At 41.8% G+C, this 14,553-nt stretch overlaps 1 protein-coding gene and 1 pseudogene across 1 annotated transcript; both read right to left on the reverse strand.

Moving 5' to 3' along the window:
* Nucleotides 1-947: 947 nt before the first annotated feature.
* On the reverse strand, nt 948-2,036 carry LOC147453595 (uncharacterized; annotated as a pseudogene).
* A 6,994-nt stretch (nt 2,037-9,030) lies between these two features.
* LOC147453596 (pentatricopeptide repeat-containing protein At5g27110-like) lies at nt 9,031-12,978 on the reverse strand. The gene has a single exon (XM_086515745.1). The coding sequence runs from the start codon at nt 12,696-12,698 to the stop codon at nt 10,464-10,466; it is 2,235 nt and encodes a 744-aa protein (XP_086371871.1). The 5' UTR covers nt 12,699-12,978; the 3' UTR covers nt 9,031-10,463.
* Nucleotides 12,979-14,553: the final 1,575 nt, after the last annotated feature.

Raw genomic sequence — 14,553 nt, forward strand, 5'->3', positions numbered from 1 at the left:
TATCTATTTTTTTGGTTGGAATTATCAAGAAGTTGGTGGGGATAGATGAAGAAAAGAGAGAGGAGAGAAATGGAGGTGACAGGACTTTTCATAGTGAGTTAGTGTTAGTAGATTAGTAGAGTTAGTATTTTTATTAATTTACAAATGAAATTGGATATTTACAATAGGAGTATCCATGTAGGATACAAATAAGAAAGATAAATGCTTAAAAGGTAGGAAAAGATGGATTTCTTACAATGTTGATGCTCCAAGTGTCTTAAGCAGGGCCAATTTGACGCTTTTTGACGCTCCACTAGCTTTGACGGTACGTTTTTTCTCCACTCTTGATCTTCCTTGGGAGCCAAGGTAATTGAAGATGAGTAATCAATCACCATGATGTTGTTCTTCAAGAGAAGAGGCTGAATTTCGTGGTTCTTTTTATAGATAGGGGTAATTTGAATGAGGAAAATGAGACTAGGTGGTCAATTTTGGAATGGAAGTGTGTGTAGGAGGCATGAGTTCACCATTGTTGTGGGTTAGGTCAACACATGAACATCATACACAGCAAGAATAACCATCTACTCCACCATACTTCATCAACAACAATTCAGACACAGTAAACATAACTACTCAAAGAATATCAGAGTAAGCAGAGACAATACACTGAATAGTTGCTGCACTGCACCATCATCATCACATTCATATCAGAGAATAGATACATCGTGTGCAGATACATTCCCCACTTATATATATAAATCCGACTTAACTACCCAGTCACAAGACATTCAGCAGACTGCAACTGAAAGACAGTTACATCCGACTTAGCAAAATACAGCTCAGTAAATATCCGATAAGTCAAAATCTGACTTAGCTATTCAGAGTCAGTTTCTAACATGTGCCTCTCAACACATGGCACGTCCCGGTGGTAGATTTCGCAGAAATCTGACCCGGATCCACAGATCCCTTGATCAGGAATCCACCCTCTGCTGCACAGCTTCTTCCTTACTCTGGTCCTCAGTATTCACTTTATGATCCACCAGCTCTGCTTCCTTTACTGCATCTGACTCTGCTGCATCAACTTTTCCCATTTCCACCTCTTGTGCTATATCTGCAATCACAGTATCAATCTGCTCTTCTGCAACTTTCTCCTCAGCTACATCCTGCATCAAAAAACTATTAGTAAAATTCTCCTCTTTCTTTTCTGCCTCTGCAAGCTGCTGTCTCTGATTCTCTTCCATCTGCTGAACTTGCTGCTTCAAACAGTCTCTCTCCTTTTGCAATTCCTCCACTTCCTTCAACAATTGTGCTTCTACCTCATGCACTAACCCTGCCTTTATCACCTCATATGGATACTTAATGACAAATCTCATTCTCTCCTTGGTCTTTTGCCACATCTCCTGTGCAACCAAAGCTAACTGCTACTTGAGGATAGACACTTCTCCTTCTTTCATTAATACTGCACTCAAGCTAATTTCCTCCTGTGCCAACATCTGTTGCTCTAGTATCTGCAAAGGTTCCAATCTCAACCTCTGCATCTCCACAGTGACCTGTAACTCTGCATTCCTCTTTGCCATGTCTTCCAACTCCAAAGCAACAGCTGCCTCCACTTTCTCAGTCCATTGCTTAAACTCCCCCAATGATCTCTTCACTTTTGCTAACTCCATCTTCTGTTTCCCCACTGTTTCCTCCATATCCTGCTCATACTTTACTTTCATCATAGCTATCTGCTCTTCAAACTCTTTCACCTGTGACACCTGTCCTTTAAACTCCATCAACTTTTCTGCATTCCTTTCAGCTTGCATACTCTGAACCTTCAGCATATTATTCTGCTGCCTCACAAATTCCTGCACCTGCTGCAGCATCTGAACTACTTTATCACTGTCCAATTTCCCAGTATCTACTGATACTCCAGAGACTTCCTCGGCACTAAAGTCCAATCTGGAAAACACTCTGCTGACTGGTTCAGACTTCTTCCTCTTGTTGGATAATGTGAAAGCCTTACCAAGCTTTATTGGTGTTTCCTCTGCTTTTACCTGCATTGGTGAATCAACATCCATGGTGCCAAAATCTGCAAACTGCATTTTTGCTGTGATTTCTTCAAAGGCCTCTCCTGGAGTATATTTGGCTTTCACCAAATCCTCATAAGCCTCCATATGCTTAGCATTAAACTCCATATGTGTGCCAGAGAAATGCCCTCCTGCTGTGCCTGAATGTGCTTCCTGCAAGACTGCACTTTGCTCAAATTCTGGCACACATCTTCTTATCACTTGATCAATTCCTTTCTTATATAGTGCCCCTGCAATAACTAAATAGGGTCTGGTTTTCAGTGCAAATTTTCTTCTCTGATCAGCATTGAACTCCCTTGGTATAGTTCCATCAGTCAAAAACATCAGCAACTGATCATACCAAGAATCAGTCACAGCAGTCTGCACATCAAACAGCTGAGCATCAGGAAGTGCATCATCTACCCCAATAGGTGCTTCACCTGTTTCAATCCTGCTTAGATAATCTGCAATTACATGCTCCTTCCCAGGAGTATGCTCAATCTGAAAGTCAAACTCCTGCAACAACAACATCCATCTTGCAAGCCTTCCAGTAAGAAGTGTCTTCTTGATCAAATACAACAAGGCCTGATGATCAACATGAAAAACTATCTTGTTCCCCAACAAGTAATGCCTGAACTTATTCAATGCATATACCATCCCTAAAGCTTCTCTTTCTGTCACAGGATAGTTTCTTTCTACACCTGTGAGAACCCTGCTTGCATAATACACAGGTCTGAACCATCCCTTCTCCTTCTCCTGCATCCGTACAGCTCCTATTGCTATATCCGAGGCATCAACAAACACATGAAAAGGCAATGACCAATCAGGTGGCTGCAAAATTGGTGCTACTGATATCATTTTCTTCAACATCTGAAATGATTTCTGCTGAGGCTCATCCCATACAAATGCCACATCCTTCTTTGTTAATTGAGTTAATGGCAAGCATACATTAGACAAATACCTCAAATATCTGGAGTGCCACTTTGTCTGTCCAACAAACCTCATTAATTCTTTAACATTGGTAGGAACTGGTGCTGCTTGAATGGCTTCTATTTTCTTGACATCTATGGCCATTCCTGCTTCTGACACCACATGTCCTAAAAGTATTCCACTCCTCACAGCAATTACACTTTTATAAGGGTTCAGAGCCATCCTGAATTGTCTGCATCTTTCAAAACAGAGCTTCAGATGTAGCAGATGTTTATCCTTCTTTCCAAACACTGAGAAATCATCCACAAAGACTCTCATAAAGTCCTGTAAGTAAGGTTCAAACACCTTATGAGCAACAAAATTAAATGAAGGTGGTCCATTGGTTAACCCAAAACTCATCACTGTGTAGGCAAAGGCTCCCCATTCAGTTATAAAAGTTGTTTTATGTTGATCCAACTCAGCAACACTAATCTGATTATAACCAGAAAAACCATCCAAAAAGCTGTACATTTCATGACCAGCTACTGCATCCAACACAGCATCACAAAATGGCATAGGAAAGGGATCAGTAATGGTTGCTGCATTCAATTTTCTATAATCCACACATACTCTTAAGGCTCCATTTTTCTTTGGCACAACCAGTATAGGAGACAACCATGATACTTCATGTACAGGTTTAATGAACCCTACTGCCAGGAGCTTATCAAGCTCCTCCTTCACCTGTTTGGCAAAGTTAGGATTCATTCTATATCTTTGCTGCACAATTGGTTTTGCACCCTCTTTCAAATTAATCCTATGCTGATGTAGTGTTGGGTCAATGCCTCTCACCTGAGAATAATCCCAAGCAAACACATCCTTATAATCAATCAATAATTGCAACAGCTGTGCCAGAAATTCCCCTTGAATGTGTGCACTCACTTTGACCATTCTTGGTTCTGCCTCTGTTCCTAAATTCAGCTCCTGAAGTTCATCCTTTTCTACCCTACTAGATGCCCCAAACTTCTTTTCATAAATTTTCTCAGCCATATCCCTGGCCTCCTTTTCTTCCTGCTGAATCTGTTCCTTATCAGAGATTGCATATTTCTGGTCCACCAACTGTAACAGTTCCTTACCCTGCACTGTCTGTCCTGGTGCTAAACCTGTATCTGGCTCATCCTGTTCCTTACCTTGCTGTAACATGCTTTCCACATCTACTTCAAACACAGGTACAACAGTTGGATTGGCCTTCAAGAACTCTTCCTCTTGGTCATCTGTGACCTCATCAGCAAAATTAATAGTCTGAGCAAACAGTGGTTTCTCACTTAATGGAACCATCTTCCTTCCCTTCATAGGTATGGTTACTTTCTTCTTCCCTTTCTTCAATATGACAACATTTTCTCCCCAGTCCTGTCTTACTTTAGCCAATCTGAACCAAGGTCTTCCTAACAGCATTTCATATGCAGCTGCTGAGTCTGACATTCTGAGTACAACAAAATTAACAAAAAAGGATAATCCTGACACCTGAATTTCCTGTGCTTTGAGAATTCCCAAAGGTTGTACCCTAGATTGGTCTGCCATTTTCACCTGAAAAGGTGCTGGAGCCAGAGCTCCCAACTCCATTCTTTTGTACACTGCCTCTGGTAAAATATCCACCCTAGAGCCTCCATCCAATAACACATCATCAAAATTTTCTCCAAGAAAGTGTACTTTAATAACTGGTACCACAAAGTCCACATCTGCTGGATCAATTCTATTTGCTACTGCTGGAGACAACTGCCTGTCCATTGTGCCAAGTCCATTCAAGTTCTGCAGCTTTCTGAACAATCTGTCTTTGAAAGCTGGAACCAATTGCAACAACTGATCCAAAGATAATTGAAGAGGTGAGCTAATAAGTATTTCAAACCAGTCCTTATCCTGTTTATTCTCCACCTCCTTACTCCCATTATTCTGCTCTTGCTTCTCATTTGGGTCATCCTCAACATCCACCTGATTTGCCTGGTGTTTAGCAATCCTTTTTGTAACCTGATCTCTTACCCCTTTTTGCTCCTTCCAATCCAAAGGTGCTTTATCCTTAGACCTAGTCACTGCTAGAACTTCAACATGATCCTCCTGCACACATTGGTTACAGTCACAAGCCCATTGATGTTCCTCTTCATTCCCTTGCTGCTCCTGTTCTTGGTCAGTATCTTGAATCTGCTCATCCTGAGAAAACACATCAAACAAGATTACATTTGCCTGAGCTGCTGGCTGATTTTGCTGCTGCTGCTGTTGCTGTTGCTGTTGCTGTTGTTGTTGCTGTTGCTGCTGTTGCTGTTGCTGTTGCTGCTGATTTCCAGGTTGATTGGGCTGATTATATCTCACAATGGGCATTCCCCTTTCTTCCCTATGCTTCACCCATAAAGCACAATTGGGACCTACCCAGTGATCTGGTGCACCACAGTACACATAGGGTCTCCTATTATTATTGTTCTCCTGCTCTCTCCAAGGAGGTCTAGGAGGTCTTGCCCTCTGAAATGGTGGTCTTCCCCTAAATGGTACTGCTTGATTGGCTCCAACTTCTGGTCTTCCTCTTCCTATGTTAGGTGTTGTCTGCCCTCTATTCTTTGGATTGTACCAACAGCTAGCAGTGTTATGTCCATCCCTTTCACAAATGTGACAATACACTTTTTTTTTAGGTGCTACAACAGAATAACCAAACTTTTTAAGTTTGCCTACCAAATCTTGCTCAATGCTCTGCTTTTGCTTGACTTTCTTCTTCTTACTGCTCTGTTTCTTCTTTCTTTTTTCTGTTTCCTCATCACTGTCTGATGGTGAGTCTGAATCTGAGTTCCCACTGGAATCTGTGTCTTCAGATGCTTCTTCTGAATCTGAGTCACTGTCTTCTTTTCCTTTTGCCTTGGTCATGCCAAGTCTCTTCTCCACCCTTGCAGCAGCAGTAACAAGGTCATCCAAACCTCCAGCAATATCAATGCTAGCTACTGCTCCCTTTAAGCTGCTTCTCAATCCTTTCAAAAAATAACCTGCTAACATTTCATTAGTGGGTCTTTCATTCCCCTGCAATCTTTCTACTAAAATTCTGAACTTCTGTGCATAGTCTTCAACCAGCATCTTATTTTGCTTAATGTCTCTGAGTTTTCTCAGGACATCAGTCGGAGTCTTCTCCTTTCTAAATCTCTGCAGAAATGCCTGCTTCAAAGCATTATAAGTAGCAAAATGTGCAATGCCATATTGGCTGAACCAACTCATGGCCTTTCCTTCCAATGTGGCAGCAAACTGTTCCATCTTAACTCCATCAGCATACATCACCTGATAGCCACTTGCCTGCCACTTAGTTTCAAACTGTGCCACATGACAGTCAGCATCTTCCTTACTCCCTGCTCTAAACTTGGCTGCCTTGACCTTTGGGTTGGGTGGTGGTTGAGCCATTGGAATGGGTTGTGGTGGTCTCCTAGGTCTTTGCCTGGTAGCCCCCTGAAGTGGGTCAAACTGGATCCTTCTCCTGGTGGTTCTTCCTGCCACGAATAAAGCTCCAATAAATTGCCTCACTCTCTCTTCTCCTGCTGCTCCTGATCCTACCCCTCCTTGGTCTACAGGTTGCTACCCCTGAGCACTTAAATTTAAGCATTTTTTATAATTATGTTGGTATTTATTTAAATATTTCTACTTAGGTTTGCGTTATTTGCCTATGTATGCTATGTACATTCACTCACCATTACCATAATTTTTCTTACCATTTTGCATACTCTTTATTTCATATAAAAATATTTTCATGCACGCTTCTCTTATTTTTGGTGTAACTCCACTCCAACACAAATCCAAAAAAATTAGTTTTATTTGTGCGTATATATTTTCACTATTGTGATTTTTCCCTTCCTACAATTATTCTCTTTTACTCTCATAAATTAGAGCACAAAAAATATTCATCTTTTTATGGTAGCCTCATAATAAGAGAGATTTACTTTTAAAGTTGACCCCTTTATATTTTTTCACCTATATTATTTATATTTTGACATGTACATATTTTTAGACCCCTCAATATTTGATTTTTTTAGTTGTATTATTCACTTATATCATGAGCTCAACAATATCTTCAATTATAAACCCACAAAATAAGGTCAAGGATATGTGGCATGCATGCATACATTATGGAGGGCTCACTTTTGGAGGCATTCAAAAGAATCACCCAAAGAGTAAGCCCATAAGGACTTTGTGCAATGGAAAAAAAAGTCGGTTTTGTAAATTTTTACAGACCACTTGCTCTCTAAATTTGAAAAGGTGGTTATAACAAAAGTTGTAGTCCGTGAGCTAAACTTTAGCCTCAAATGTTTTCATATTTTTTTAAGCTACGAGCTGTAAGCTATAATTTAATTGGACCCCGGTTTGCCCATGCCATGCAGCCACACTCCCTCTTCCACTTTATCATTTCTCTCTTTCACACACACTCCTCCACTCATCATCCCCATCTCTTTCACCTCTCCTCTCTGCACCCTACTCACCTTCTCCTCAACCTTGAAGAATAAGAGAAACCATGGTTGTTGAGAGGCACATGTTAGAAACTGACTCTGAATAGCTAAGTCGGATTTTGACTTATCGGATATTTACTGAGCTGTATTTTGCTAAGTCGGATGTAACTGTTTTTCAGTTGCAGTCTGCTGAATGTCTTGTGACTGGGTAGTTAAGTCGGATTTATATATATAAGTGGGGAATGTATCTGCGCACGATGTATCTGTTCTCTGATATGAATGTGATGATGATGGTGCAGTGCAGCAACTATTCAGTGTATTGTCTCTACTTACTCTGATATTCTTTGAGTAGTTATGTTTACTGTGTCTGAATTGTTGTTGATGAAGTATGGTGGAGTAGATGGTTATTCTTGCTGTGTATGATGTTCATGTGTTGACCTAACCCACAACACATTTGGCGATCCGCTGGGTTAACGTTTATTTTCAAGTAATGATGTATGTCAGAGGGAGACAGAAGAGTAGGAAGAGTGTACTACACAAGGGCTCAAGCACAGGCTGGAAACATTGATCCATTTAACTATGATCATGACAATTAGCTATATACAATGAAATATTTACACATAGATGGATTCCTAATTCCTCACTCATGCAAGCTAAGGATTTACACAATGTGGTTCTTAATTCCTAGACACATAAAAGCAAGATCTTGAGCACGGAATGGATGCAAGACATAAAGAAGTGGTTTGGGAGATGAGATGCATTACACTTGCTACATGATGCTTCAATTGACTTCCAAGTGAAAGAAGCTTTTCTACAACGTCAATGTATTACAGTCATAATCACAGAACGTATTAACTTGGCTATAGGTGTAGCTAACGGCTCAACTTGCCAAATACTATCTATACCATGTGAGTATCAATCACGTTGCTGCAATAGAATTACAATTACTTGCCACCGATGCTAGCATGATCGTTCAACAAAATGCTTCTAGGAAAATCAACAACAAATAGTACCATGTAAGTACATTTCCTCTGACACTAGCATACACAATTACCGGCCATAAATCACAAGGAGCCACGATATTGAGGATAGTCGTCCTCATCATAAAACAAGCATTTGCCCCAAGCTTGGCATACATCATGTTCTACCGTGTGACACACAAAAGCCACCTCAAAATACTCAATATGCCAACCCCAAGAATGTTCAAAGTTGGTAAGAACATTCTCTCCCCATGGTCATAAATTTCCTCATGGCTTTTAACATGTTCCTTACATTGTACGAGTTTACCTCATACCATCTACATACAAAGTACACAACTATCGACGAGGCAACCTGCTTCCACCTTCATTTTGCCATTCACTACTTTCACTAATATCCATTACCCCCTCCAATCCTAACCAATCAAGATATACTAGTTTTGACTATGGCTAAATATATGATTTATGGCCCTCACGGAAACTTGTTGCATAGTTAAGGTTATGGCGCGTCACTCTTGTTTTTAAGGTTATGCTTATGGCATGGTACACTCTTGTCGAATGGTTATCGATATTTGTTGATGAGTATATGGCACTATGTTTCTTGTGTGTTGTGGTTGAATGGTTAGCATGTTACAAACATTGTTTCGATCGACGGCACATGTATAATGCAAATGGTGCGCTTTATGTTAAGATGTCTTCTTTAATCCCAAAGTGTACGATTGCTTGTTGTGCTCTAGCTTGGGCAGAACGGGGTAGCAGACTGCATTCTGCATGTCGGTATGTCGATCGATGTATAAGTATGTACAGCAACACTTCCATAAAATGCCAGTGTAGGCATTGATATGCACTTTGATGCAGGCCTTGATAAATGATATTACAGTGACAGGCATACCAACGTAAGTATCAACACAAATACATGGCAATGGTATCGGCAGTGATACAAACACCCGCATCGATGACACTTCAATGGTTGAACCACCCTGCAAAACTAAGATGTGCAACTTCGACTAGTTGCTATCAGTTTCGTGGAACTTTCTACCAGTTGCAGCCAAATGATTGGGCACCATAGAGGCAGAGCTACGCACTGCGCAGCATATATCGTATCAAAATGTACGGCATATGTGGCTTCACAGCAAAGGTTATTAGACCAGCTTTTTTATCTGGCATAGACAATTTGTCTGCTATATGTGGCCACCATTTAAATCACGCAGGGAGGTCGGCCGAGGGAAATAGTCTCCCTTCATCTAGATAGCCACTACAAAACACTTGCCCATTGCAATTTGCGATTCACAGGTGCAGGAAGGTGCATGTCCCGTGTCCATATCATTGTGATCATAGATGGTCACACCCAATTTGGAACACTTCCTCAGTCATGCCCATCCATGGTGCAATAAACCAAATAAAATGATGCTACATTTGCTTCAGCAAAAGCCACGATGTTGACGTGCTGGATCAATTGAATGCACCATCCTCGACCACGCCCCAAAAAAGCATCATAGATGTGTAGCCACACATCCACCATAAAGAATTTGTGGTGATTTTGCACAGGATATGCCCAATGGTGTTCATTTGCTGTTATGAGCACACCACCCTTTGCATACATGTCAACCATAAGCATATCTCCTTTCAACAGCCCCTGCCAGACAATCTCATCATGAACCCGTGTGTTTTTGTCAAGACTTTATGTGAACCACAGATCTTGAAGATGCAAGACTAGAAAACCGCATCAGGAGAGTGGCCCTCAGTTAGCATCTACTCACAGGAGTTGAGAGCTTGCTTGCCCTGCCCATTTGGAGCATATCAAAACATTCCAAAAGACAACATCTTGATGGGGAAGGTGGTAAATAACCTTCCACAAATTTGCGCTTCTATTTCATATAATTTGTAATATGGGAACCCAATGTTCAAACATGCAGCTCAATCTTTTGGCATAAAATTAGGGAGAGCAGCGTTGACTATGGAATTCACCTGCCTTTCAGCATGCCTCGCATAGGCTTGGCCCTGCGACATGAGACCTTCACTGTTGTTCTCCCTGTTTGCATATACTTTTCCATATCTCAAATTCAGAATGTACTAAGCTCAGGCATTTTCTACACATGATTTTCCTGTCTCATGGCTTTAACAATTTCTGCATCCTCTTGCATGCCAGCATCTGCATAGATGTTAGCCATTATGACATATGCTGCCGTTTCCGTTTTATCCACTTGCAATGCCTGCTCAAAAGCCCATCTTCCAACATTGACATCTCTCCACTTCCAACAAGCACCCAGCAAGGCAGACCAAATTGCAAAATCATCTGAAGGTGACATCTCTTGAATTAAATTTACAGCCTTATCAAGGTGCCCTGCACGCCCAAGAAGATCAACCATGCAGGTGTAATGTTCCAAGCTTGGCTCCACACCATACTTTGTCCTCATATTAGCAAAATGCATAATGCCATCATCAATAAGGCCTAAATGACTGCATGCATTAAGCACACAAGAAAAAGTCACTGAATCTGGTGAAAGGCCTTCTAGCTGCATTTCTTTGAAACAGCTGAGGACATCATGACCCTTGCCCTGCTGGGCATATCCTGTAATTAGCGCAGTCCAAGAGTTAGCGTTCCGAGCCGGCAGCTCCTGAAGCACTTGCTGTGCTTTAACCAGAGCACCGCACTTGGCATACATATAAACCAACGCAGTACCAAGCACCATATCGTTTTGAAGAAGCCCTTGTTCTTTTACCATATCATGAATTTCATGACCCTTTTCTGCAGCCCCTATGGCTCCACATGCTTTCAAGATGGAGGCATAAGTCACTGCGTCTGGAGTCAGGCCCTTGTCTTGCATTCGCTCAAAACAATGTAGTGCTTGCTCCTCTTTTCCCTGTTGTGCATATCCAGTGATAAGTGCATTCCACAGGGTAACATCCTGGAAATGCAACTCCTCGAGCACTCCCTGAGCTTTTTCCCATGCCCCACACCTGGCATACATATCCACTAGAGCATTGCCAAGCACCCTATCATCTTTGAGCAAACCCTGTTGAGTGATCACTTGATGGAGATGCTCCCCCTTGTCACATTCCCCTATGATGCCACACGCTTTTAAGATGCAAGTGAAGGTGATTGCGTTCGGAGAGAGACCCACTTGCTGCAACTTCTCAAAACAGTGTAACGCTTGTACACCTTGGCCCTGTTGAGTATAGCCTGCAATAAGTGCATTCCAAGCAACAATGTCCTGGAAAGGGAGGTCATCAAGCACTTCTTGTGCTCTTGTCAGAACCCCACATTTGGCATACATGTCCACCAATGCCGTGCCTAGTACAACATTATTCCTCAGCAAACCCTGTCTGTCAATATAATTATGGATTTGCTCTCCCACCTCAACAGCTCCTGTGCTGCTACAGGCCTTTAAAATGGAAGAAAAAGTCACTTCATTTGGAGAAAGGCCCTCGCGCTGCAGTCTTTTGTAACAATCAAGTGCTTTCTTAGCTTGACCTTGTTGAACATAACTGACTATTAGCGAATTCCAGGACGAAATATTTCGGGAAGGAAGCTCCTCGAGCACTTGCTGTGCCTTTGCAAGAGAACCACATTTGGCATACATGTCCACTAGAGCATTACCAAGTGGAGTATCTTTCTCCAACAAACCTTGTCTAGCAATCTCATCATGGATTTGTTTTCCCTTATCAGGTGCTTTCAAGCTACCACATGCTCTCAATATTGAGAGAAAGGTAACTGAATCTGGGGAGATGCCCCTTTGCTGCATTTGTTCGAAACAACATAGAGCATCTCGACTCTGGCCCTTGCGGACATATCCTGCAATTACTGCTGTCCAAGAGAAAATATCCCTGCTGTTGTACAGATCAAGCAATGCTTTTGCTTTTGCAAGAGCACCACATTTAGCATACATGGTTACAAGAGCATCTGAGCATTTCTCGAGCAAGCCTAGCTTAGAGATAGTGTCATGTAATCTGGTGCCTTTGTAAAAATCTTTACTTTTGGCGCAAGCCCTTAAAGAGGCAACAAGTTCAGCAATGTTGCCATTGCATTCGCAGGGGTCGGTAGATTGTGCTTGTGTTGACACTGCCAAGTCTCTCTTTCTAAGCTCTCCGACAACCCAAGGAGGATTCCGTCGGCCATCGACCCAAAGGCAGTCCTTTCTTGCCTTGTGTTTGAAGTCCGGGTAAGCCGAACCTGTCTTGCTGTTCCGGTTATCCCACCACTGTGTAGGATCTCTGAAATAATCTTTCCATAGCAGATCATTGGACCGGTGTTGTGAACCAGTCTGCCACTCATTTACCTCCAACCCACAACTCAAGGGCAGGCGAATTGAATCAATTGCCATGTTGCGGGCACCTTACACAACGGCAGAACCGTCAGTATGGCAAGAATCGAGGCTGCTTTTCAATCTGCAAGCTTGAGTAGGTTCAGACGACGCGGTGGAAGCGGAGAGAAGCAACTCGTACCGTGCGCGCGTTGGTTCAGACGACGCCGGTAGAAGAGAGGACACGAGCTGACACAAGGTTTTGCCATACAACACAAGCGCGCACTCGCAAATCATTGGTCTGCTCAGGTTTACTTTGTCTTCTCGGGGCTAGCGGGCTCAGGTTTACTTTGTCTTCTCTCTCTTCCGAGGGGGGGGCTAGCGTAAAAGAAATGGCGGAGGCAGGCCTAGAAAAATACATTTTTCTTAACGGAAGAAAATAAGGGCAAACTTGAAATACTCTCGGTTTTTAGGTCGAAATTTAAAACTTTTGTCGATAATTACACTAAAACTTGTGAAAATTGCCCGGTTTTCTTCAAAGCAAGCTCAAAATCTAACCGAGATTTTAGGATTTCACTCAGTTAAACTACACTGGACCCCGGTTTTTTTCTAATATTGGGCGGAGGGGAGTTTTTTACACTTGTGAATCAGTTTAGGATAAAGGAGCCAGTTTAGAGACACTCAAGAAAAAAAGTATAATTTTGGACGAGATTTTGCAAATTTTGTCAGATTTGAATTTTGAAATTTGCATGAGATTCTTCATGCAAAGGCGGATTAGGTAATATCAAGATTGATATTTCTTTTATTTAATTTGGGCAATCAATTTGAGAAAGTTTAAATTTTGAGGTCTTTTAGGGGTTAGAAACACCCAAGGTCCAGTAGTGGGACAGTTTTCAACAAATCACAAGTTGACACATAAGCAAGATTCCTAGTATATTCCAAATTTTTGTCTCTAAATTGGGGCCTGCATGACTTCTAAAAGGCACCTGTGTTACTACAACTCAGCCCACTTCTTCTTTCGCTGCTCTGTCTGAACCGGGCCTCAATGCGTAAGTACAAAAACAAGGCCAACACTAAAGCACAGATGGTGGCACAGTAACTCGCACTGCCTTTTGTTAGAGAGAGAGAGAGAGAGAGAGAGAGAGAGAGAGAAGAAGAAGAAGAAGAAGAGAGTTTTAGCGTCGTAGGAAACTATCCCAAGAGACCTTAAAGATCTAGCCAATGAGGAGAGAGAGAGAGAGAGAGAGAGAGAAGAATTTTTATTACTAAGCTTAAAAAATGTGTACAAGATTTGATAGGCATCACGCCTATATCACTACCTGCAAGGAGACACTGCCAATAAGTGATACCTTAGAGCTAGGGGTGTATATACAAGCATGAGAGGTCCCAACAGTTTCGTCAAACACATCGCTACTCCTCCTGATGGGGTGAGTGAACCTCTTTGCTTTCTTTCTTCTGCTTGGACTGAGTTGATTACATCTTGAAATGGTGGTGCCGGTTCTTTTTCTTCAAGAATTGTGACTGAGTGGTCATAAGAAGGTGGAAGTGCACTTAAAAGCATAGCCACTTTGTCATCTTCTGGTACTTCAACTTGGATGTAAGTGAGCTGCGTGACAATGCTCTTAAGCCTGTTCACTAGGCTAGCAATGTCCTCCCCTTGAAGCATAGTAACTTTGTAAAGCTGTCTTTTAAGACTAACTTTGCTTCTTTTGGCTCTAGCTCCAAAATTACTTTCTAGGACATGCCAGGCTTCATGTGCATGCTTACATTCATCTATGAAATGCACATAGTTATCATGCAAAGAAGTGATGATAATTTCCAATGCTTGTTCGTCTTTGGCCAAATTTTGTGCACTTGCTATGAGTGTAGATGCCCTAGTGTGCACTCCATCGAGTTCGTCTTGTTGCTCTAATGCAGTGCTAATGACAGACCATAA

The sequence above is a fragment of the Adiantum capillus-veneris genome, chromosome 7, assembly GCF_014529385.1.
Source record: "Adiantum capillus-veneris isolate H3 chromosome 7, ASM1452938v2, whole genome shotgun sequence".
Lineage (NCBI taxonomy): Eukaryota > Viridiplantae > Streptophyta > Polypodiopsida > Polypodiales > Pteridaceae > Adiantum > Adiantum capillus-veneris.

Coding starts and splice junctions, on each gene's coding strand:
- LOC147453596 (XM_086515745.1), bottom strand. CDS start 12,698: ATGGCAATTGATTCAATTCGCCTGCCCTTGAGTTGTGGGTTGGAGGTA.